Source organism: Stegodyphus dumicola, chromosome 1 (genome assembly GCF_044657685.1).
Source record: "Stegodyphus dumicola isolate Sdum_Otavi_A_Nest chromosome 1, ASM4465768v1".
NCBI lineage: Eukaryota > Metazoa > Arthropoda > Arachnida > Araneae > Eresidae > Stegodyphus > Stegodyphus dumicola.
Genome location: NC_140768.1, coordinates 132,146,512 through 132,169,233, shown reverse-complemented (window position 1 = coordinate 132,169,233; position 22,722 = coordinate 132,146,512). Strand labels below are relative to the sequence as shown.

Below are 22,722 nucleotides of genomic sequence, written 5' to 3'. Positions count from 1 at the left end.
TTGGCATATATTTATATATTTTTTCAGACTTTCCTTAGTTAATCATATCAATATTTAGTTTTCTTAGTAAGATCCCTAATAAAAATTTGTAAGATAATAAATAATAAAGATTATTTGATAAAGATTTATTTAATAATCCTAATAAAGATTTATTTGAACGAGAAATAATAAATGATTCACGAAAGATAAAAAAAGGGACATTTGATGAAAATCAAATATGTCCTCCACTGAATATCATAAACCTTTAAAAATAGACCCAAATCGCTCTGTACTTCAAGAAACAATACTTAAACCAATCATAATTTCCTTTTTCTCAGGAATGTTCGGCCAAGAGAAAAAAAGGCCGTTTCATTTGGTTGCCATCTTACATGACAATTTTAATACTTCGGAACAGTCGAAAAGATTTTCGATTTCTAGCAGGAAATAAAAGTCGATAAAAGGCGAAGAAAATTAAGTTTCAGGGAAACTATTGATCGCCTGCTGTGGACGGTAAATCTCCTCAACTCAGTGACGAAGATGATACTTGATAGATGGGTTGAGCTTTTTTGGTCTTTCATAGAAAGATTTTTTTTTTTTTTTTTATCTTACATAGAATTTTATTGTAGTTATTCTTAGTTTTCTGAAGAATTCCTGAGTATTCTTATAACGTACCTCATTAACATTTCCCATTTACGTCGGTGATTAGTTGGTTTAGTTAAATCTGAATTAAATTAGATAGTGAAAAGTACTTTTAAGTGTTAATTCTTTTTTTTTTTGCCAACTTCATTGCTCATGAGTCTTATAAAAAATCTTCCAGATTTGACAACTCGAATTTTCGTGCATTTTCATATGTAGGGATTTATATTTATTTTAACTAGCAAGTTCAGAACTTTCCTATAAACCATCATTACCGTAACTGTCAGTGCCAGAATAGTTAAATTTTGTAGCGCGCGTGAAGGAATGCAAATTTTTACTTTGCAGGAATTATTTAAAAGCCGAGTTTCAGCAGAGTTAGAGAGAGTTAGGCTCCAGCCGCCACCTCTGCCGTAGATACGTTTGCTTATTGCTAGTTCAAGTGGCTTAAATTGCATTTGTTTGCTGCCACTAGCTTGGAAGGGGGTTTAAGTTACGGGATCTCGCTCAGCCCTGTAGTCTACTTCTATCGTTTGTTAATATCTTCAAATTTTAGTTTCGTTACTTGATTTTCAATTACCGCTCAAGCAAAGACGAAATTTGTTAGCGTTGAGTTGACGCATTGTAAATTTTCAAAGATTTAATAAAGGGTACTTTAAACCTCTTGTGTAGTTTCCTGCTACTCCAGGTTTCATACAGAAATTTATCTACTGGACTCTACACATTATTTTACTTTCTTTCGAATCTCAGTCGAAAAATCGCCTACCAGCGGCTGAGCGGTAAAGTCGCTGAACATTGGTAGTTCGGTCCGAGGTTCAAATCCCGCGAACGGGCTGGCTGCATGGGTATTTTAGTGGTTTTCCCCATGTGTAACGTGCATACGAGCCAGTTTCCCTTAGAAAGTCCTCCACGAAGGCATCCCTCCCCTTAGGCAGATAGTCCTAGTGTGCTTTGCCATAATTAAATACACCATACACCACACTTTAATCGAAAAATCAATTAAATCAGTGTTTCCCAACCTTTATTGTGCAATTGCCCCACCTAATCCTCTCTAAAATTCTTATGCTTTCCCTAACATATACATAATTTTTAATATTCGAAAATTGAAATGTTTACAAAAGAAACTTGACTGATAGGTTTAGGAAGAAATCACTAGGGAAATTTGTGAGCAAACACAGTAAGTAAACTTTCAAAACATATATAATGGAGAACCGAAATTCAAGTACAAAATAATTTCGATGAAAGTTTTTCTATGTTATTTTAAGTATTAGTCATTATTTATTATTTAAATTTAGTGAGGTTCTTGCACTTGCTGCTTGCTGCAAAGAGATTTTATGTCAGGTTTCGATTTCGTTAAATTCAGTCTCAAGTCTCCCTGTTTTATTTAATCCAGCCGATTTCTTTTTTCAGCAGCAAAGCATTTGCGGCACTAAATCCGCATTCAGCTAAATATAAAGATAGAAACGGTAACAATAGTTCTCTAGCACATTTTGTTGCATTTGAATATTTGATTTCGGTTTCCTCAAAAAGCCATGTCATTGCTCCTTTTATATTAAATAAAGTTTTAATTGACTCATCATTTTGCATTTTTGCGAGTTCTTTTTGATACTGCATATTTGAAATTAGTGCTAACTCTCCAAAATTGGCTGCATCATCCAAGTTTGGAAATCAGTTTGTCTCAAATCAGAAAATCTTTCTTGTAAATCAGCCCGTAAAATTTTCAGATGATCGACAACATGTACAGCGTTATCAGTACCTTCACATTTTTGGAGCCAATGAAACTTTTCAAAATTTTTATTATAAATATATGCCTTACGTAATTCAGTAAAGGTAATAAAACTAATAAAACCAAATATCTTTGCTTTTGCATCGACAGGAGTTTTATTTGTTCCTTGAAGTTGTTTATTTAATATATTCAGTTTCTTCAAAGATATCGGCTAAATAACTCAATGTCTTGCCATCAACCGTTAACAGATTTTTCATTTCAGGTTTCTCGCATAAAAAATAAGTTCCACAAATCTTTTCAAGCAGTTCCTTTTCGACAGCCATCTTACTTCTGTGTGAAGTATAAGTCTCATATACTCTTCACTTTGTTTTTCACAAAATAAGTTGAAGAGACGTTCACATTTGACACTAACTAACTTTAATAGCACTGATACACTTTATAGCTGAATTTAGTACTTCATTTAGAGCAGGCGAAATGCTTTTAGCTACCAGGTTTTCCCTATCACTAACACAATGCACAAGAAGCATTTCTGGATTCTCATCTTTCATGAATTTTAAGCAATTTTTTTCTTTCCCATCATATTAGAAGCACCTTCTGCAGCACAAGATGTTATACTTTTCACTGGTATATTTTGAACATCTAAGTAATTTTTTAGTTTACTATAAATATCTTTGGAGGTAGTGGTGCTTTCTAATGATTTATAGAACAGCATTTCTTCTGCAAAATCACCTTTATCAATATCTTACGCAAGTTATAAGTACGGCCTTTCGCTCTCTCAAAGTTGATTCATTTATTTGCACCGAAAATGTTCTTGTTTTCAGCTTTTCAGCAAGTTGTATTTCAATATATCCACGCTCATTTCAGTATCCACACTCATTTCATCTATGCTTCTGCTAACAGTATTTTTACTTAGTGGCATAGCTTTAAAGTCTTTGTCATCGTTTTCTAGAACTGTTTTAAGAAATGCTGATATTGATGGTTTGATTAAATTCTCCCCTATAGTATGAATTTTCCCAGATTAGCGTTGAGTAATGAAATTCGATAACTAGCCTCAAGAGTACGATTAACAGTTGAACTTTTTTCAAATTTTTTCTTTGAAGCTTGAAAATAATTCAAATCTGAATTAATACGAACATTATGTTTGCCTTCAAATGCGCCTCAAGGCTATATGGTGTTTCTCCAGCCTTCTAGCATGCCTTTGTGGTGTAGTGGTCAGCACACTCGTGCGCATTCGCGAGGTCCGTGGTTCGAGGGCATTGCTCATTTCTTCGATTTCCTTGCTTCAAAAAATCCTAATATTTCTGCAAGACGACCTCGTTTCATTGATTCGTTGGACAGGCATTATTGGCATAAAAGACAAAAAGGTGACCGTTCATCGTGTACAGCCGATATGAAGCCAAATTTTAAATAACTTGTTTCGCGTTTGCATCACTCATTTCACTAAGGGCTGAAAGAAATAAATATAATGTTAATTGAAAACTTCGTCACACCGCTAAATTTCTAAACAAAGCTGAAAACAGCTGCTGTTGCCAAATAGAAGAATAATATACCTGTTGCTGTTCCTACAGTAAAAAATAAAATGAATTCGTTGGCTGACAAAGGTGAAAAACATCTGGAAAGCGTAATGCTGTTCAGCTATTTAAATACCCTTTCAAAGCGTTTAAATGTCCATCTCTACAGCGAAAATTCTTTATAAAATACTTATAATACACCGTAGTTTAAAATTATTTTACGTACACGTCACTTACATTATTGTTTATTTTCAAGGAAAAAATTAAATTTGGAAACATTTCGACGTCTTGAAGAAAAAATTTGAACATCCCTTCTCCCCTTAAACTCTTAAACCTTATCCGAGTCGATTTTCGAATTGCCCCTCTTAACAATCGAATTGTTCCCCTGTGAGGCAGGGGCTCCACGTTGAGAAACACCGAATTAAATGGTTTAACTAAAAACTTTCGGAAAATTTGTTGGCATTCAGCAGAAGTATTCATTTAAAAAAAAAGTGCGATTGTCACATTATTTCATTTCACCTGATTCCCTATCACCTCCTAAACACCAAACTCTAGTTTCCCGAAAAGAATTTAAAAGTTTATGTTTTAGTTTCTTTTATGTTAAATCTTGATACAGTATTCCTCTGTAATTAGTATGTTGAGAAATTAAACTTCAAATTTCAAGAATTTTACTTTTATTAAATTTCTTTTCTATTTTCTTAATAAATACTATACGTGTATTTTTGAAACATGTATCTTATTTGTATTTGCTTTTCACCAAATGAAGATTTCAAACTTTTCTTTAATTACATACTTTTAATATTAAATCAAAATTATTCTTTAATTTACTGTTTCGCATGGGAAGTTATTTGAAAAATTCGAGTATTTTTTAGGATCAGGATTGAAGAAAATTTAGGATTTCTTCCTAAACTCTAAAAGTGAGAAAGTTATTTAACTTACGATTTTCAATTCAGACCATGAGACTTCACTGGGATTCGAACCACAGATCTTACGATTGCCAAATGAGGGTGATAAGCACTCATAAGCATGAAAACATGCATGAGGGAATGGGATAATTCTTTATATTCTAACTCATGCCTTAAAGGGCGACTGGAAAAAGGCATGAGACCCAGCCAACCAAAATTATCTGCTGCTGAGCTTTTCTCGACCATGTTTTCGGTCGATTGCCAATACAAGCCCCAAAGTTCTCCAGAACTGGAAACTAAAAAATAAAGTGCTGAATTACGGAATTCCTATTAGAGTGTTTAATTATTTACTCAAATTGTATTAAAGCAGTAATTTTAAATTTTAAATCATTACTTACTGTTACGTAACAATACTATCGCTTCTACAATTTCTACCAAAAATTTTCTCTACCGTAAAATTATTTTCGCAGTACTAAAGCAATAATTTTTTAATTAAAAAATATCTGAAAGGTTTTCAGATTTTAACGATAACTCAAAAGGGTTTGTTAGTTGAGGCTTTTAAGCTTTCGCTGACCTCACAGTCTACAAGTCTGCTGTTAAACTCCCACCTATTAACTATTTTTTTTTTTTTTTTTTTGGTTTTTTTAGCTCTATTATTAAGAATCATTTTCTTCACACTTACGCCATTTACAGTTGAATAGCAAAATCACAGAAATTTTAAGAGCAACATAGCGGTATATGTTTAGAGTTTCCAACGTAGCTTTAAGTACTGGCACATTAATATTTTTTTTAGCAGGTTTATTACATCAATGTTCAGTTTTCTTACTAAGATGGCTTTACAAAAGTTTTTTTTTTTTTTTTAATTTTTTAAAAATTTTTTGTTGTTTTTTTATTGTTTTTTATTTTTAAAAATTATTATTATTATTATTATTTACATTTTGTGTGTTTACTTTATTTATTAAATATCACGTTCTTGGCGCTTATGCCACATAAAATTCGATTCAAGGGCAACGTCACAAAAAATTTAAAAACAGCATATCTTTAGAATTTCCGGGAGACAGTCTCTTGTGCTGGAAAGAAAAATGTTTTATTCCGTAGAGTTGCCACTGCTCACTTTGAAATCGTCGAGTTTGGTAATAAAAAATTCGTTAAAGTTTTACAAAGTATGAAATAGATAACAAAATAAATTCGAAATTTCAAATTCATGCTTGCAGGTGTCTATGATCGGGTGGAGGACTGCGTTATTCAAAACTTAATGGCTGCAGGTACCGTTGTTTTTCACAACACGAGAAACATGCATACGTTCTTGCAGATTCTTCTTAATTTCTTTAAATATAATACAGAGGGCAACTATTTGGCGGCGACAATTTGAAAAGTGATACGCCGTTTTTAGTGATTCAACGCAAAATGCCATTTCGAGAGTAATATCTCATTCGGGACTAACATCCCTGTTGGGGTGAAAATCTGGTGTAGACACCACGTGACTTCCTTGTATGGCCTACCAAATTATACACATTTTTTGCTTGAAAATTTTGAATTTACATTTTGAAATTTCTGATCAAATCTGGAATAGGATAACTTTTTCTCATAAATTCTACTGGAAAATTATCTAAATACGGAAAATAATCTGGACCAGATATTAAATAGGTAAAGTCTAAAATTCTCTTAAAATTTAATATACGCAGAAAATCTTCGAAAGTTCGAGAAATGTAGACGTGGGAACACGCGCCGCGATTAATTGACTGCCCTAATATTACTAATATTATCTACAATCAAATCAGCTGCTTTTGTAATTACATTCCGAGTGCCCGCCCATCCATTATATCCAAAAATTAGAAGACATTCATCATGCTCATCTTTCCTTCTGCAGAAATGTTCTATTCGCTTCTGTTTCCAAAGAGATGGAGTCTCTCTGGTAGCTGAAGCTCAAGACCACCCCTAGATTCTATCGATCTGGCTGCCGGACTTCTCAATCGATAGCGGAATGCCAGGACATTCTCTCATTTGCAACATCCCGACCGTAAAGATGGCCACGGTTTCGCTCCTCCTGATTCTGCCCGGTATCTTGGTCGCGGTCCTGGGGTCGGACAGCGATCCGGAGGTCACGGAGTGTGAATTGACGACGGGAAGGACACTAACTGTCATCAAGTCGGCCGGATTCCCGGCCCGGTACGGATCCAACGTCGATTGCCGGTACACCGTGCGCAGGCGGTCTCGATCTGTTTGTTCCGTAACGTTCCTCTTCAATGTCATGGATCTTGAGCAAAGTCCGAATTGTACCAAGGACTATCTTCTGTTGAGGGGAGAGAAAATGTGCGGTTCGAAACCGATAGGATTCTCTAGTGAGTAATGTTGGGTTAATATGATTTAGAATTTCTTCGTAACTTGTAAGCCATAGATAATTATTACCTTAAAGTTACAGAGAATATCATGTGTAAGTTAAGTCAAGATTATTATAAAATAATTAAAAGTCACATAGAATAAAGTTAATAAAAATATTAAGGAACTGCTGAAAATTTACTGAAATAGAAACAATAATTATCACGCATTCAATATTATCGCGGTAATGGTTTGAATATGGTGAAACCAACGCAACAACATTATATAAGTAATGAAAAATGAAATATCTATGTTCGACATGTCAGTCCCAGCATCATATATATTAAGTCCGGACTACCAAATTCTCTTAAACCCTGAACTGAGTTCAAGTCTTTAGGTCACCTAAATCATCTTAAATTTTAGTTAATAGCGGTTAATATACAACTTATGACTAATATGTACTTATTCATAATGGAAAATCAGTTCCTTTCAAGGAATTATTTTTTATATGTGTAAAAATTATAATACTGAGAATAGTAATTAATATACAGAATGATTAAAAAATAAATGGACCAAAATAAGCAGATTTTACAATGGAATGTTTTTGCGTGCGAAAATATCATGCTGAGAAAGGATAATGTATTGCTGAGAGGCGTTCTGCTAGCCTAAATCATCATTCCCCGTGAGACTTTCAAGCGGTATGCATCGTTTTCACGACGGCCTATCTTGCCGATATATAGTATTTTAGCTATGCAACTGCAGACGAAAATGAAGCAGGGGTTCGAAGGAAGTAGTCGGGAATCGTTCTGTATGTCTATTTTGAGTACCTGTTCTATTTTAGCTGCAGCTGCTACATAAAATGCATATCGGTTAGCACTCCGAGTTCGTTTAGCGATAGAACCGCTCGAATTTCTCCCCGGTAATAATGAACACTTTTACTCATTGCTGAACACTACTTTGTACCACCTCACTACAGCATTTCTTCACACACATTTCATTACAAAATCTTCTTCCTTCGTTCCCCTCTATATTTTACCAATATTTTTTTCATTCAACATTCCCACCACTGGTAGAGCGGTTAATACCGCTGAATACTGATAGTTCGACTTGGATTCGAACTCAGGGCTGGCTTTTCCCCGTGTATGACGTGAATACGAGCCAGTTTCCCTTAGAAACTCCTCCACGAAGTCATTCCTCCGCTTAGGGTAACATCCCTCGCATGCTTTGCCATATTCAAATATTTGAATCACCTGTATTTTGCTTTTTTTCGCTAATTCAACATAAAAATGCTGAGCCCTGAAAAAAATATGGTTAGAAATCCAAACCGTCTTAATAAGGCAATTACTACCTTGTCATTCTTTTTTAAACTTTAGTTAATAAGTAAATGGAATGCATAGCTTTTTACGTAGAGATATGATAGATAATATAATGTCTCGACATCAAAATTAAGTAAACTTACGTTGGCTTTAATGAAAAGTTTTGGCAGGATTTTTAAAAACGTTTTTTTCTTTCTCTAAAACATTTCCAACATTTGTTACTATTTCTCATTTAAATTCGAGTAGATTTATAATTATTTTTTACTTTGTATTTATTCGTTATATATATATATATGTGTGTGTTTAATGTTTTGTTTAATGTTTGCTATACTGTATTATCTATACAGTGTGTTCGCAATACCCTTACCTGGTCTTTATTTTCTTAGTTCTTGGTCGTAGACATATACTTCCAATTACACAAATCTGTTAAATGATGCACATTCATATTTTAGTTTAATTTATATTTAAAAAATCAGTTTTACACAAACTACGAAATCCAACTTTTTAAACCTTCCCCGCTTCTTAAATTTGAAGTTGGAAAACTATTATACTTATTTAAAGAAAAAAAAAAAAAAAAAAAATTGACTGCGATGTTTAATTTTAGAATTTGGGATATTGGTGTCATTTTTAACCTGACTCAAGGGGCCTATTAAATAGATAAATTATAGTTATTCGAGGTTGATTTTCCCTTTATGATTTACTAGGGCACAACATTCTTTAATTTGTAATTTGGTTACAATTGATATGGAGAATGAATATTCGCACAAGTAATTTATTATCTTTAAGACGCTAAACATATGTTTTTAATATTTATTAATTTTTTTAGAATCACACTATAATAATCATACGAAAAATTAATTAAACTAGAAATATTATTAATTTCGGATTAATGCCTACCACTGTTTTCTACCATACTACTTCTATAATATTCCGTGAATAAGGTATAGATACTGAAGAAATAGACTATTAAAAAAAAATTCAGATTTTATATCATGCCCGAAGGCACTTTTTGTCTTCTACATATGCATACACGTTTCGATAGCATTTGGACTAAAAATATTTAAAAATAGCATATCTTTAGAATTTTCGACTCGCGCGTTGGAGATAAAAATATTTTATTCTGTACAGTGTATTGCCACTGTTTGCTTTGAAGTTTCCTAATAAAAAATTCATTAAAGTTAAAAAATAATAAAATAGATAATAAGCAAATTCGAAATTCAAGGTTCCGGCTTCCAGGTGCCCACATTCGGGTGGAGGACTATGTTATTCAAAATTTGATAGCTCTAGGTAGAGTTGTTTTTTTCACAATGCGAGACAGATACATACACTCATGTAAATTCTTCATTACTTAATTTCTTTAAATTTAATACATGGGATAATATTTGGTGACAAAAATTTGAAAAGTGATACAGTCGCGTATAGTAATTAGACACAGAATGCCGTTTCGAGACTAACAGCAGTTCTGATCTAACACCCCTTTGGGCTAATAATTTACATAGAAATAATCTTCACTTAATACAATTACATAATTTATTATTATTATTATTATTTACGTGTTCTGCCCTAAGGCGTTACATGGAAAGGAACAATGCTCTCGTGGAGGACTTTCTAAAGAAGACTGGCTCTTGTTAACACGTTACACATGAAGAAAAACCACAAAACTCAAATGCAGCTAACCAGTTCGTGGGATTCGAACCTCGGACGGAACTACCAGTGTTCAGGGACTTTGCCGTTCGGCCGATGGTGGGCTACTAGAGACATTTTTTTTCTGAACTGATGTTTTATTCTTAGTTGTGGAAAAATGCAACTATTTCGCTTATAAATTTGCGTAATATTACTTAATATGTTTTCCAGCTTTAATATGAAACAGATCTGCCAGTTTTTTCCGTACGGAAGTCAGACGTTTTGTATGTTATTTTTCATAAGAACTGTAAAGTTTCCTGAACATAAGTATAGCTACCTGAAAAACGTATAAAACATTAGACTTCATAGTTACTACAAAATAATTTTTTTTAAATTAAAAAATACCAAAGTAATTATTGTATACTTATTTTATATTTATTTATATTTTTTATACTTATTTATATAATACAACGTAGGCATAATGAAACATATTTGTAATTAGAAGTACATGTCTATTACTAACGATTATGAAAATAAAGGAAGTTAAGGACTATTGTTAACATGAAGTATAAATAAATATGTACATGATTTGGTACATTAAGTGTTCTTAATATTTATACATTTACTTCCTTTAAAATTCCTTGATTAAGTTTTCTGCTTGAAATCGTTTAAGCATCAAATTAATCGATTTTAGAATCAGCTAGGATGTTTTCGATAGATATATTATAAGGTATTTCTTCCGGCTTCTTAGCAAGCCTTCGTAGTGTAGTGGTCAGCACGCCGGCGCGTATCGAGAGGTCAGTGGTTCGAGTCCCGGCGAGGGCATTCCTTATTTTTCATCTCTCTTGCAACATCAAAAATCCTACAATATTTGCCTGAAATTTAAAGACAATTGGTTTAAAACAAATGCTCGAAATTTATTTTTGGATCACATTTTAACTGATGAATAAATGTGTAATGTTCGGGGTATTTATCGGAGGAACACAGAGGGGTATGAATATATAGGTCCTTTTATATATGTTAAACGTTAATTACTTAGGAATGCAATGAAAGAAAATATCTTTTTTCTTAGCTATAACTTTTGAAAATTTTATGCTAATTTAAACTGTAAAAAATGTTATCATGATTCTAGCATTACATTTATTGTAATTAGTTTCATCTTTTACATTAATTACACAGATGTAACATCAAAGTATTATTCATATGATAAATGCAGCAGAAAATGTAGGAAACAGACAGTACTTTATATAAAATTTCATTTAAAAGTTTCTTTTAAATTAAATAATAAAGAATCTGTAAATCTATATATACAGTATGGTCATAAAAAACTTCCCCGATATATGAGCTCCTAGCGGCCTATCCGCTCAACCAATCGAAATGAAGTTTCAGATACTGTTATTTGAAGTATATGCTTGCGATTCTAATTGTCAGATGTTCCTTTGACATCGTTGTCTGCGAGCGTGTTTTCATACCATTAAATTATAATTTTTCTGAAGAATTTAAATAACTGAACCTATTTTCACCCATCACTTTGCACAACACACAACACTTGGTACGGGCATACACATCACTAGAGGAAAACTTGACGTCAGACTTGATGGCACATTTTCACTAAAACACATAAATTTTTTCATCTCGTATCCGATGAAAAGCACAACACTTCTTTTAAACATTACATACGACCTTGAAACAGGAAAAATCACGCAGATAACAGCACCCAAAGATCTTAGCATCATGTTGTAGCGGTCGATGAACTTTCAACACACGGCATTAAATCAAATTTCTAATTTTTTATTTCGCAATCCAGTCACTGGAAACGTTTGACAGTTTATTGGAGTCTCACCGCCCTAAAGAGGAATCCTGTCGACTTTTATTTACATGTGATAATTTTAAGAAGCATAAAAGAAGAATCAGCTTACAGTCATCGTGGCTGAGAATGAAGTCTTACAGGTGAAGATAATAAAGCATGAGCTTGAAGAATTTCCAGTCTTTAATTTCCACTCACATAAAATCATCTCCACGGAAGTTTATCCAATCATAATGAAATCCGAGACATTTCTATGATTCAATCATAATGAAATACGATAATTTGTTATGTACATTGATTCTTAAAAATAAGACGCTGGCAGTTTAGACGGAGAAGCAAAGCGAGGAGCTATTAGCAAGGTGAGAAGATAGCAGAAGAAGACGCAGAATTTAAACGTACTCCAATCCAATCCAATCCAATCCATGCAAATATTGCCGGCGCGTTGCGAGTAAATGCAACTTTACGGGCTCCTGATAGTTTGCCACGATGGCACCTGGCAGTTGGAGGTAACAAACTGGTGATAAAGGAGGAATTGAAGTCTAGGGGAAAGAGGAGGTGACCATGCGTCACAAGAATGGAAAATCAGACAATAGGACCATGGGAGACAAGACTGAGTGCAGGGAAATGATAAATTCTTGAAGAATAAGTCCTGATAGGTAGGGTGGGAAGCATACATAAGCATGATACAAAATATGATTCTATATGAATATTCGTTTTGAAGAGTTTTAATTTAGAATAGATAATTTGTCTTGAACGTTTATTTTTGCTAATGATTAACAGTTTCAATTTTTCAGCATTAATAGCTATTCTCCATTTCACACACTTCAGTGGTGAAATGGAGTGCTCAATATGAGGAATAATTTCTTGAAATTTTTGAATTGCAATATTTGGGTTCAGTGACTTTACGGCGAGGGCCGTATCGTCTGCATAGCAACCTATAAGAAGTTTAAAACGTAGTTAGCTCGCCAGAGGTTTTTATACCAGAGTAAGTGCGATTCTAGAAACAAGCTATGATTAGTTAATATTACCTTTGGTTGCCCCTTTTCAAGCAGCGTTACGTAACGTCGAAAGATCTCGAATTTGGGAGAACAGATGAATTTAGGGGGAGAGCACCAAATTTAGAATGTTAATTTTGAGGTCACCTGTTATTTTTTCTAAAGCAGCTATCGTATTTTGTTATATCTTACATATATACGTCTAATCGTTTTTGAGTTGCGCGAGATGTATATAAGATTAATATAAAAATAAATCATAATACATACGTGCGCAGGTACGTACAGACCTCACGAAAAAAATACCTTTTGAATCCATTTAAAATTCATTTTACAATCCGTTTTGGAAAAGAGTGCTTTATTTTTTATTTTGTTCGTACATCACGGAAAAAAAATCGCCCAAGTGACTAAATGCTCAAAATGGATATTTTCGTTGAAAACTGATGCGCGTAATTTTTTGCGATTACTATACTTACTTGACGTCGTGAAGGAAGTAAAAAGTAACATTTCATAAAGATGTAAAATAAGGAAAAAAAGTTCACAGCTTTGGGAAATCTTTGCTGTAGTACTAAGATCAGCAGAGCTTGATGACTGGAACTAACATTAAAGAAGTACAGCAATTTTTTCTCATAACTAATTTAAAGTCTAATATTTACATGTTAGTTAGTTTTTCAACTTCTGTACACAGCAAATTTTAATTTCCGTGAAAGTAGCTAGTAGAAGAATAAGTAATAAAAATAGATATTACAAAGACTTTAACATGTAAAAGTTATGAAATCATTTATTCCTGCAAATTTTTCATATTCAAATGAGAAATTCATCAAAACGCTATACTGGTTAATGGATAAAGCAAGGTTGTCCGAGCGCCTAGACTAGAATTGTGAATAAAGCTGGGTCACGTGAGCATCACGAATACCCTGAATATGGAAACATAAAATCTGTTGATAAGAAAGTACTGTAGCATAGAGGTAACGTAAAAACAGTACAATATCTACAATTATAATATTTAAAAACTTATCGGCTAGGATAGGAAGATGAATGATGTATCTCATAGCTGAAGATGTGTATTTCAGCTGCACACATTAATTTCTGTTACAAAACAGCTGCTTACATTCTGCTTTCAACTATCACCTGATGAAAATCATTAAAATTAGATAGGTATTTCCGTCGTCAAAATTTATGGTAAATCCAATTTCCTAAATAAGGAGAAAAACTGATAAAAAAAAAAAAGAATGGTAAGGTAGACATGCTAAAAGGAAGTATCAAAATTAACAAATTCATAACATTAGCATGACTGCTTTGAAAACGAAGGTTGTTAATAATACATTATCAATATGAGATAATACGTAACTTAAAATTAATGAGAAAATGAAATACATGCGTTTTTCATTTAAAGATCATCATAATGACTTTGACTTTCACTAAGGTAATTGAAAGATTACAACATATTTCCTATTACACGTTTTAATAAATTCCATGGATAATCTGAAAATAAAGCTTCATGTGCTTTAGTAAATGAGCTTTTCTGATTCGTTTCTTTCTAAAGGAACGAATTAGAATATATATCATTTGAGACAGTGGCGAGCGGTAGTTTCCCTGAAGGGGACTAGATATGAAGAAAAATTATAAACCTCTCTAAGGCAACCGCGCATGGGCGATTGTGTTGATCCTGTTAAAGAGGTGAAGTTCAGTATTAGTGTTTCAGAAATGGTCATCTTAAGAAAATGGTCGTCTTGACAGAGTTATTCTACAGAAAAACCTTGGCGAATACGAATTTGCATGTAAGAGTTCTCTTAATCTCCATTTAATATATCAAAGCGCAGAATACGCTTTACGCTGCGGACGTTGGCCATGTCACGATAATGTTCTTTAGCGACAGTCTTCTTTAATGACATGTTTGAAAATTCATTCATTAAAGAACTAAAATATTAATTCAGAAGTCAAACAACAAAAATCAGCGTTATATTTATAAAATTTTTTAATATAACGCTGTTTAATAAATTTTGTAAATATAATTCTGATTTTTATTGTTTGACTTCTGAATTAGTATTTATTCGGCGTGTTATTGTATCTTAACTAAAATATTATTTAGAAAAGCCAAACCTAAGTTTTAAAATTCTCCTAATTCTAGATAATACTCCGAGGCGATGTTCTGAAGCCCCCATAATATTCCATCCAGATGTAGAGGTTTCATTCCTTCTACCGAACACCACTTCCTTTAATCCAACCAATGCATCAAGCCATCATAAAAGCATCCAACGCCTATTATGTCAGACATGTTTACCTCTCTGCAAATAAACCACTAGACTAGGGATTCTCAACTAGGAGAAAATCCCTGTGTGTGTGTGGGGGGGAATTTCATAGTTTCAGGGGGGAGGAATGCGGGCAGCCTTTTACTTACCTGTCACGTTGTAGAGACATTAGGCTATTTCGAAGCAGAAGACGTGAATAATAAGCAATGCCCTCGCCGAGACTCGAACCACGGACCTCTCGAATACGCGCCAAGTATGCTGACCACTACACCACGAAGGCATGCTAAGAAGGTGGGAGAAAAACCTTAAAATGTATTTAGTTTTATTTTATGAATATAAAAAACTACATTTTTTTCAAGTTTTAGATTTATTAACATTTTATATATACTTTCTTGTACAATTTATAAAATACATTTAAAAAGTAATATAAATTTAAATATACATATTTACGTACGTATTTTTCGAGTTTTGGAATGATCGTCTAACAATGGTGAAAGGAGTGCATGGAGCAAGAAAGTTTGAGAAACCCTGCAGTATACTAAGGAAAGTATAATGCAGTAATAGCATTTGGAAAGCAATGAATTCAGGCACTGCATAAAAATGATTAAACTCGCATGGACACAAGTGAATACTCAACAATCATTGTTTGTTGCCATCAACATTAGTCAAAAGTAGTCAGCAATTTTGATTTTTATCGACTGGAAATTAAACCAAGGAAGTTGTGTAAATTACAAAAGCGATAGGCGGCAAAGCATTTTTAGATGTGGAAGGAGGAATTAAAAAATTAATCGAGAATGACAAATGAAGAACTCGATGATCTTATAACAGCATTCGACGGTGAAAGCAGCTAAAGCGAAGAAGGAAAAAAAAACATTTAAGGTACAGTTCGTTATATGAATTGTTAAAGAGGCACAGGAACCGTCTTATTTTGTAATGGAGATTTACTCAAATGAAGAAAGATGAGGACGCTTTATGGGAAGCATTGAAAAACTGCACTCATTGTCGTGAAACGTTTATTGAATTGCATCATTGTCCCAAACAAAAATCTTCAGCTATTTAAAAAAAAAAAAAAAATGTGTCATGTACACCCTGAACCAAAAAAAAAGGGGGGGTGACAGTTCTATATCTCCTGTTCTACTGGCCCGATTGTCGAAATATTTAACTTACGTTTTCCATGTTTCGAAAGCGCGATTTAAGATGTATATTAGATTTATACGTAAGCATTATTGTATAAATGAGTGTATGTGTGTGCAAGGTGTACCTACTTTTTAAGCAGTAATAGAAATCCTTTCAATAAACACGTGTTTCATTTTCCACTTTTAATTACAATAATAGTTATGTTTCTATAAATTATATATACTTTCTTAATCTGAACCATACTAACCCGTTTTTTCTATGGAGAGTTAAATTTCCATAAAAAGGTAACGCGATTTTGCAGTCGGTGCAATGTGTTAATGACACAGCCTTCCCCCCCCCCACACACTTTTCAAAGGGGTTACTGTATTTTCAATATGAAAGTTTAAAGGTATAATTTTAAGACTAATCAGTACAATAAAATTTAGAATGCTTGAGGAATTTATGGAAATTGGATAAAGATGGCAAGTTAAAACTATCTTACTGTAATAAATAATTTTCAAATGTGATGGATGTCATAAAAATAATTATTTAAAAGCATTTTATCTCAAAAAGAGCTCAAGATCAACAAAGCAGATTGCCCCTGATTTTGCATATCATTAATAATTTTGTAATTATATAATATTACATGTTGGAATAATCGGTAAAATGTTTCATGCTTTTTTAAAACATGGCAGAAAAGCAATCGAAATTATAGAATGCTGAATGAGCACGTTGTCATAAAACGGCTTTGGAGGCTGCTTTGCGCATGCTCCGTAATGATTTCTTGTGTGTAAGGACTACTGTTTCATACTGCTTCTGTCGCAAAAGTTTAAACTTAAATTACTGCATCAATATATTTTGATTCATATTATTTTTCGTACCATAAAAGCATTTTCATGAAGGTGATTAAAATATAGCATAGAAAGTGAAATTAAATTCATAAGGATAACGTCATAAGAATGGCGTTATTCTTGTATTATAAAAATGACGAGAAAATTAAAATTTCTTATGATTTCTTATGACCTACCAGTAGTTAATAACTTACCGTCCCAGATCCTTTTTCTATAGGAAATAACGACCTATTCTTTGGCTATAGATCGATTCAAGAACATCTGTTTTGACTCTATAAGTGTTTTTAGAAATTTTTAAGTAATTCTGATAATACCTCGCCGCATTTTCTTCAGAGATGGGAAATATGATGCCTGTTTAAGCGATTAGATCTGACGAATCCATTAATGTTTAAAGTTCCACTTATAAATTTAATAATTATTTTATTTGCATTACTGAAATGTAGTTAAAGATGAATATTCATTTCTTTTACAAAGCTGTTTTACTATCATCCCTACGAGTGTGTTATTTATACTTTTTCCCCTGCTCATTTGTCATGCATGCTATACTTTATGTAAGGCTAAACTTTAAATGTATTAGTTATGAGAGTGCAAATTAATAGTTTCTTTCTTTTTTTTTTTTTTTTTAAATTAAAAGGCAAATATATAGAATAGACAAAATTCGATATTAGCTGCTTTTATAAATAAATAAATAATCAGCAGATATTTAAAATGCTATTTAAAATCCGTTAACTAAAGTATTAGAAAGTTATAGTTAAAAAATTATTAACATTAAGTACTTCTCTGAAAGAATAAAAATATTTTAAAATCTTATTTTATTTTTATATTTTGCTTTTATACAAGGTTAAAAATGCATGTATCAGAAACATTTAGTTTCTAAAAAACCATTGAAGAAAAAGAGATACAAACATATTTTTGTGAGCTCAAAGGGGCATTAGCCCAGAAGGGCTATTAATTTCGTTTTGCGATGATTCACTTTTCAAACTGTTGCCACCAACTATTACACCCCTATAATTTATTTAAAGAAATTAAGTAATGTAGAATCTACATAAATGTATAAATTTTCCTCGCATTGTGATAAAACAAAGGTACCTAGAGCCATTAAATTTTGAATAACTAATCCTCTCTCGAATATGGGTATCTGCAAGTCCTAATTTGGAATTTGAAATTTATTTTATTATCTCTTTCATATTTTGTCAGACATTAAAGAATTTTTTTATTAAGAAAACACAGAGATTTCAAAGCGAGAAATGGCAACACTATACGGAAGGGGGGAAAAATTATTTCCAGCGCTCCCTCAAGACTGTGTGTATCGGAAATTCTAAAGATATGCTCATTTTAAAATTATTTTGCGATATTGCTATTGAACTGAATTTTATGATTTAAGTGCGAAGAACATGATATTTAATAAATAAAGGTAACACACAAAATATTAAAAAACGCCCCATTGGGTGTAATGTAAAATCTGAGATCTTTCAGATTTTATTTTTTGGTATATTATTTCTTATAGTTAATTTTATGCTTTATTAATAACTTGGAAAGAAAAAAGATATTTTCCATAAATTCCAAACTATTAAATATTTCTCAAACTAATTTGATTGATCCCGTAATTATTTAACACATAAATAAATTAATAGGGAAAAATTATTTCATAAGGAGGAAAGATATTTATGCTTGGACAAAAGGGAAAAATTAATTCATAAAGAGGAAGATATTTGTGCTTGGACAAAAGCGTAACATCTTGGACAAAAACATAACATCCGTCGAGCCGGAGTCGAACCAGCGACCTATGGATATCTGATAGTACCAGCCACAGTCCACCGCTCTGCCAACTGAGCTATCGACGTAACGGTTGCTACGTTCTTTTTAACAAATTCAACACCTGTTTTGGACACTGAAAATCAGAAATGACCTATTTTTATGCTCTAAATCACAAACAAGCAAGTCCCAGTCGCAGTGAAATTTTCATTTGCTTTCGATTTTAAAACTTTGGAGGCTTTGAATTGTTGAAAAAAATTATTGTTGCATTATATATTAAAAAAGTTCAACTAATTGCCATTCAAAGAAGATTATATTTCAAACAGACAGTTAAACTTCCATTGTTATTGTTTTTACGAAAAAGTAGCGTGAATTGTTAGAGTACAAAAATGGATACTTCCGCCAAATTAGCGATGAATTTCAATTTCTTGTAACCTAAATAACAATCTTCTTTTCTCCTTTCCTATTTTGCATTCAGGTAACTTTTAATACGAGCTTATTGCACGTAAAAATGCTGATTGGTTTTGCTCGTTTGTGTAAATATTTCAGTGCAATTTTTTAAAATTTTGCGGCATATCGCCATCGCACATCCGCTTTTTAGCGTTTTTCGTTTGCATTTCTTTAACACTGAGATTTTACTTTTTGCGTTTTTGTTGGAGTATGAAGCTGGAACAAATGTAATAAAGAATGAGGTGAAGGAGTTAGTTCCTACTGTATTTAAATTAACTACTCATTAAGCGTTTTTAAAAAGCAAGGAACATTTATTAAAAGATAAATCTTACTCGTAACTTATCAGCCCTCTACGTAACCTATTTTTAAACGTACTTATGGTAACAGATGTTCTTATTTCAACGTATATGGAATTGCCAGATCTTTTTTGAATACAAATAGAACGAACTATATCCAGGATTAGCTGTCGCCATTCTTCAGTAGCTATTCTGTCTAATAACAATAAATAATTTACAATCATGCTTACAAATGTATAAGTGCTAAAATAACTGTTAACAGATCTATAAAACTTTTGTTTAAGCTTGTTTAAGAAGGTTAACGTGAATGCATGTGCGAAATAGAGTGAAATCATTGGTGAACCCAGTGCGACTGTAAGGACTGATTAAAATATGTCTGGTAAGAGCAAAATGTATTAAGGGTGAATGCAAAATGTTTGTTGATACTAAGCAGTGGCATTCCCCCCACTTCTTCTACAAATTAAAGGAAGTATTGTAATAGCGAAGAATTTCGGGCATCATATTTCAACCGGAAATATCCATTTTTTTTTTTTTTTTTTTTACCATTCTTGAATCCAATTAGAGGATCTTTTGCGTAGCATTTGTACGGACAGAATAAAGGACTCTTTTTTTTTCCCCAATGGATTTAAAATGGATTCAGAAGAGATTTTTTTCTTGACGTCTGTACGTACATATGTATGTACAAGCCCGCGCCGACAATAGGTTCAAGGTCGCGCTGTGCACTACAGCGCCGAGTCAAAAAGGCGTCGGGCAATCATTAAAACAAGCAGATCGTCTCGCTGTCTGTCTGAACAGAAAATTCTTTTCTTATTTAAACACCCCTCCGGGGTCGACTCAGGTAAAACCTGGAAAGCTATTGATTAGGATCTGTACCTAGGCAGTATCGGCCACGAGTGTTTAAAATCAGTCCCCGCAGGACTGGAGTCATCGCTAGCGATGGCTGTTTCAGGCTCGGCAGGGACCATATGGCGTTCTCGTTCGTTCCGCTGGTTGTGGTTGAGCTATATAGTCAGATATTCATGAATGTCCGGGGCGAAACACCCTGCCCCTTGGATCGCCTCTAGGGGTTGCGGCATTTAAATGTGTTAAGGCACCCTCGAGATTGCCAGATCTGAGTGCCCCTTCCTCCTAGCATGCTGCCTTTTTGACCGAAAGTTATAACCAGGGCAGGAGTTCGTCTCTGGTGGTCTCTTCTGTTTTATTTGAACGTGAAAATACGTGATGCCTATGCGTATGTAAGGGTAGACGCATTCGACAAATTCTTTAGTCCTTATTTTGTGTCTACTGTTGCAATAATAGTAATTTGTTGCAATATTTATCTTTTTTTGAGATTGTTTGTTGTTATACTATTTTACATAAAATACATATGCTTTTTTACATTAAAAAGGTAAGTGCAGTTACATATTATGTTAAACTTAGGTTAACTTTTTGATTCGGAAAAGCAACGATTTGAGTCTAATTACTCGAAAACTGTTTACCTCTCATGTTTGAACCATTTCGGCCGCGTAAATTACTAATATCTAAACCATGGGTAAATTACTAATATCTAAACCATGGGTGTCTAAAGTGCGGCCCAAACGCAAATTATGAAAGTATTTAAATTTACACATTTTTATTAAAAATAATTGTTTGAATTTAATTCATATATAATCGATTCGCTGGAATTTGTTTTAAAATAAAAATTTAAATAAAAACATCTTAGTATGTCATGATGTATTAACTGCAAAGTGATACTCAACTGAAAGAAAAATTTGAAAATGTTTCTTTATTGAAGTTTTATAAAGATTACCTACCCCGCGATAAATATGGTAATTTTCACAATCATGCTTTATTAATGTCTTCAGCTTTTGGCTGTACCTATATTTGTGAACAATTATTTTCAAGAATGAAGCATACAAAAAACAAAAATAGGACAAAGATCACTGACAAAAATCTTGAAAATGCACTAAGCATTGGAACCTCGTCTATTGAACCCGATATTGATTTGCTTGTTCAACAAAAACAAATTCATCCATCTCATTAATTTGAAATTTTCCATCTTTATGAAGTCCGAACTAAATGAAACAAAACTTTACAAATTAATAATAAATATGTACCTATACATATCTCATTCAAATTTTAAAAATTAATAATTAAAAGAAGTTAATTTATTTTAATAAAACAACATAGAGCTGATTTTTATTTCAATTTGTTAAAAAATGTTGTATGCGTGGCCCCGCAATTTTTTTTTTTCTTTGCAATGCGGCCCCGCACATTTTTATTCTTTGCAATGCGGCCCTCAAACGGTCATAGTTTAAACACCCATGATCTAAACCATTTTCCTCTAAATTCTTTAATAAGAATGTTGTTCGTCCTTCACCGGTCGTATCTGTTGTAACACCAAAATACTAAAACCTTTCTTTATTACTGATGTCTGTATCTAAATAAAGATACCTCATACAAATTAATATCTGCTCTTGATGGCTGGCATCAGGGGTACAATCAAGTAAACTAGAAAAATACTTTGTCTGTTTGACCTTACTTAAATTAATTTGCTTTACATTATTATTATTATATTTATATTATTATTATATTATATTAGCGGTGTGCAAAAAAGTATTTTGGATATATCCCTAGATATCAGCACTAGAGCATTTTTTATGTCCTGTTGTAATCACGGTTTGAACCTTGTCGTAAACTACGCCGCGAACAACAGTTTATTCAGTGCAAACTTATTAGATATCTAAATTAATTTGTTTTTAATTTTAAGATAATAAATAGTGTTCAGGGCGGACGTGGCGCTATATGCTAATTAACTTAATAGTAAAGGGGTGGTGGCCACGTCCTCCGTCACTATTACTATCACTAATATATTTGGTATCCAATGCGTTTAGTGTATTCGTTCGCTTCGCTTGCAGGTTAAGTCTTCATTTACATGTTGGTGTTGTGGTTGTTGACTAATGCTTCCTTGTCTAACCTACAGTCAGCCCAAGCCCATGAAACTCCTCGTGACAAGGAGCGCAAGATACGCCTGTCGTTGGCAACAACCTTGAGCACCTTACAGGTGATAATGCGTACCCGTTGCGAGGATTGCTACTTATAAGCGGGACAGGTATTAATACCCGTTTAAAATAAGTAATGTTAAGTGACACAAGGGGAAAATAATGTTTTATCAAATATATGACTAGGTCTCAAAGAACGTAAAGTGAGAT

The 22,722-nt window shown here is 32.9% G+C and overlaps 1 protein-coding gene and 1 non-coding gene across 2 annotated transcripts in view; one reads left to right on the top strand and one right to left on the bottom strand.

Moving 5' to 3' along the window:
• The first annotated feature begins 6,746 nt into the window (after positions 1-6,746).
• LOC118199948 (embryonic protein UVS.2-like) overlaps positions 6,747-22,722 on the top strand; it is a 52,914-nt gene continuing 36,938 nt past the window's right edge. The window contains exon 1 of the mRNA XM_085820744.1: positions 6,747-7,096. Within this exon, the coding sequence (XP_085676870.1) occupies positions 6,781-7,096 (316 nt within the window). The 5' untranslated portion in view covers positions 6,747-6,780. The remainder of the gene's footprint in view (positions 7,097-22,722) is intronic.
• On the bottom strand, positions 18,787-18,874 carry TRNAH-GUG (transfer RNA histidin (anticodon GUG)). Its single transcript is given in 2 exon segments — positions 18,787-18,822; positions 18,838-18,874. It is a non-coding gene; the product is annotated as a tRNA-His (tRNA).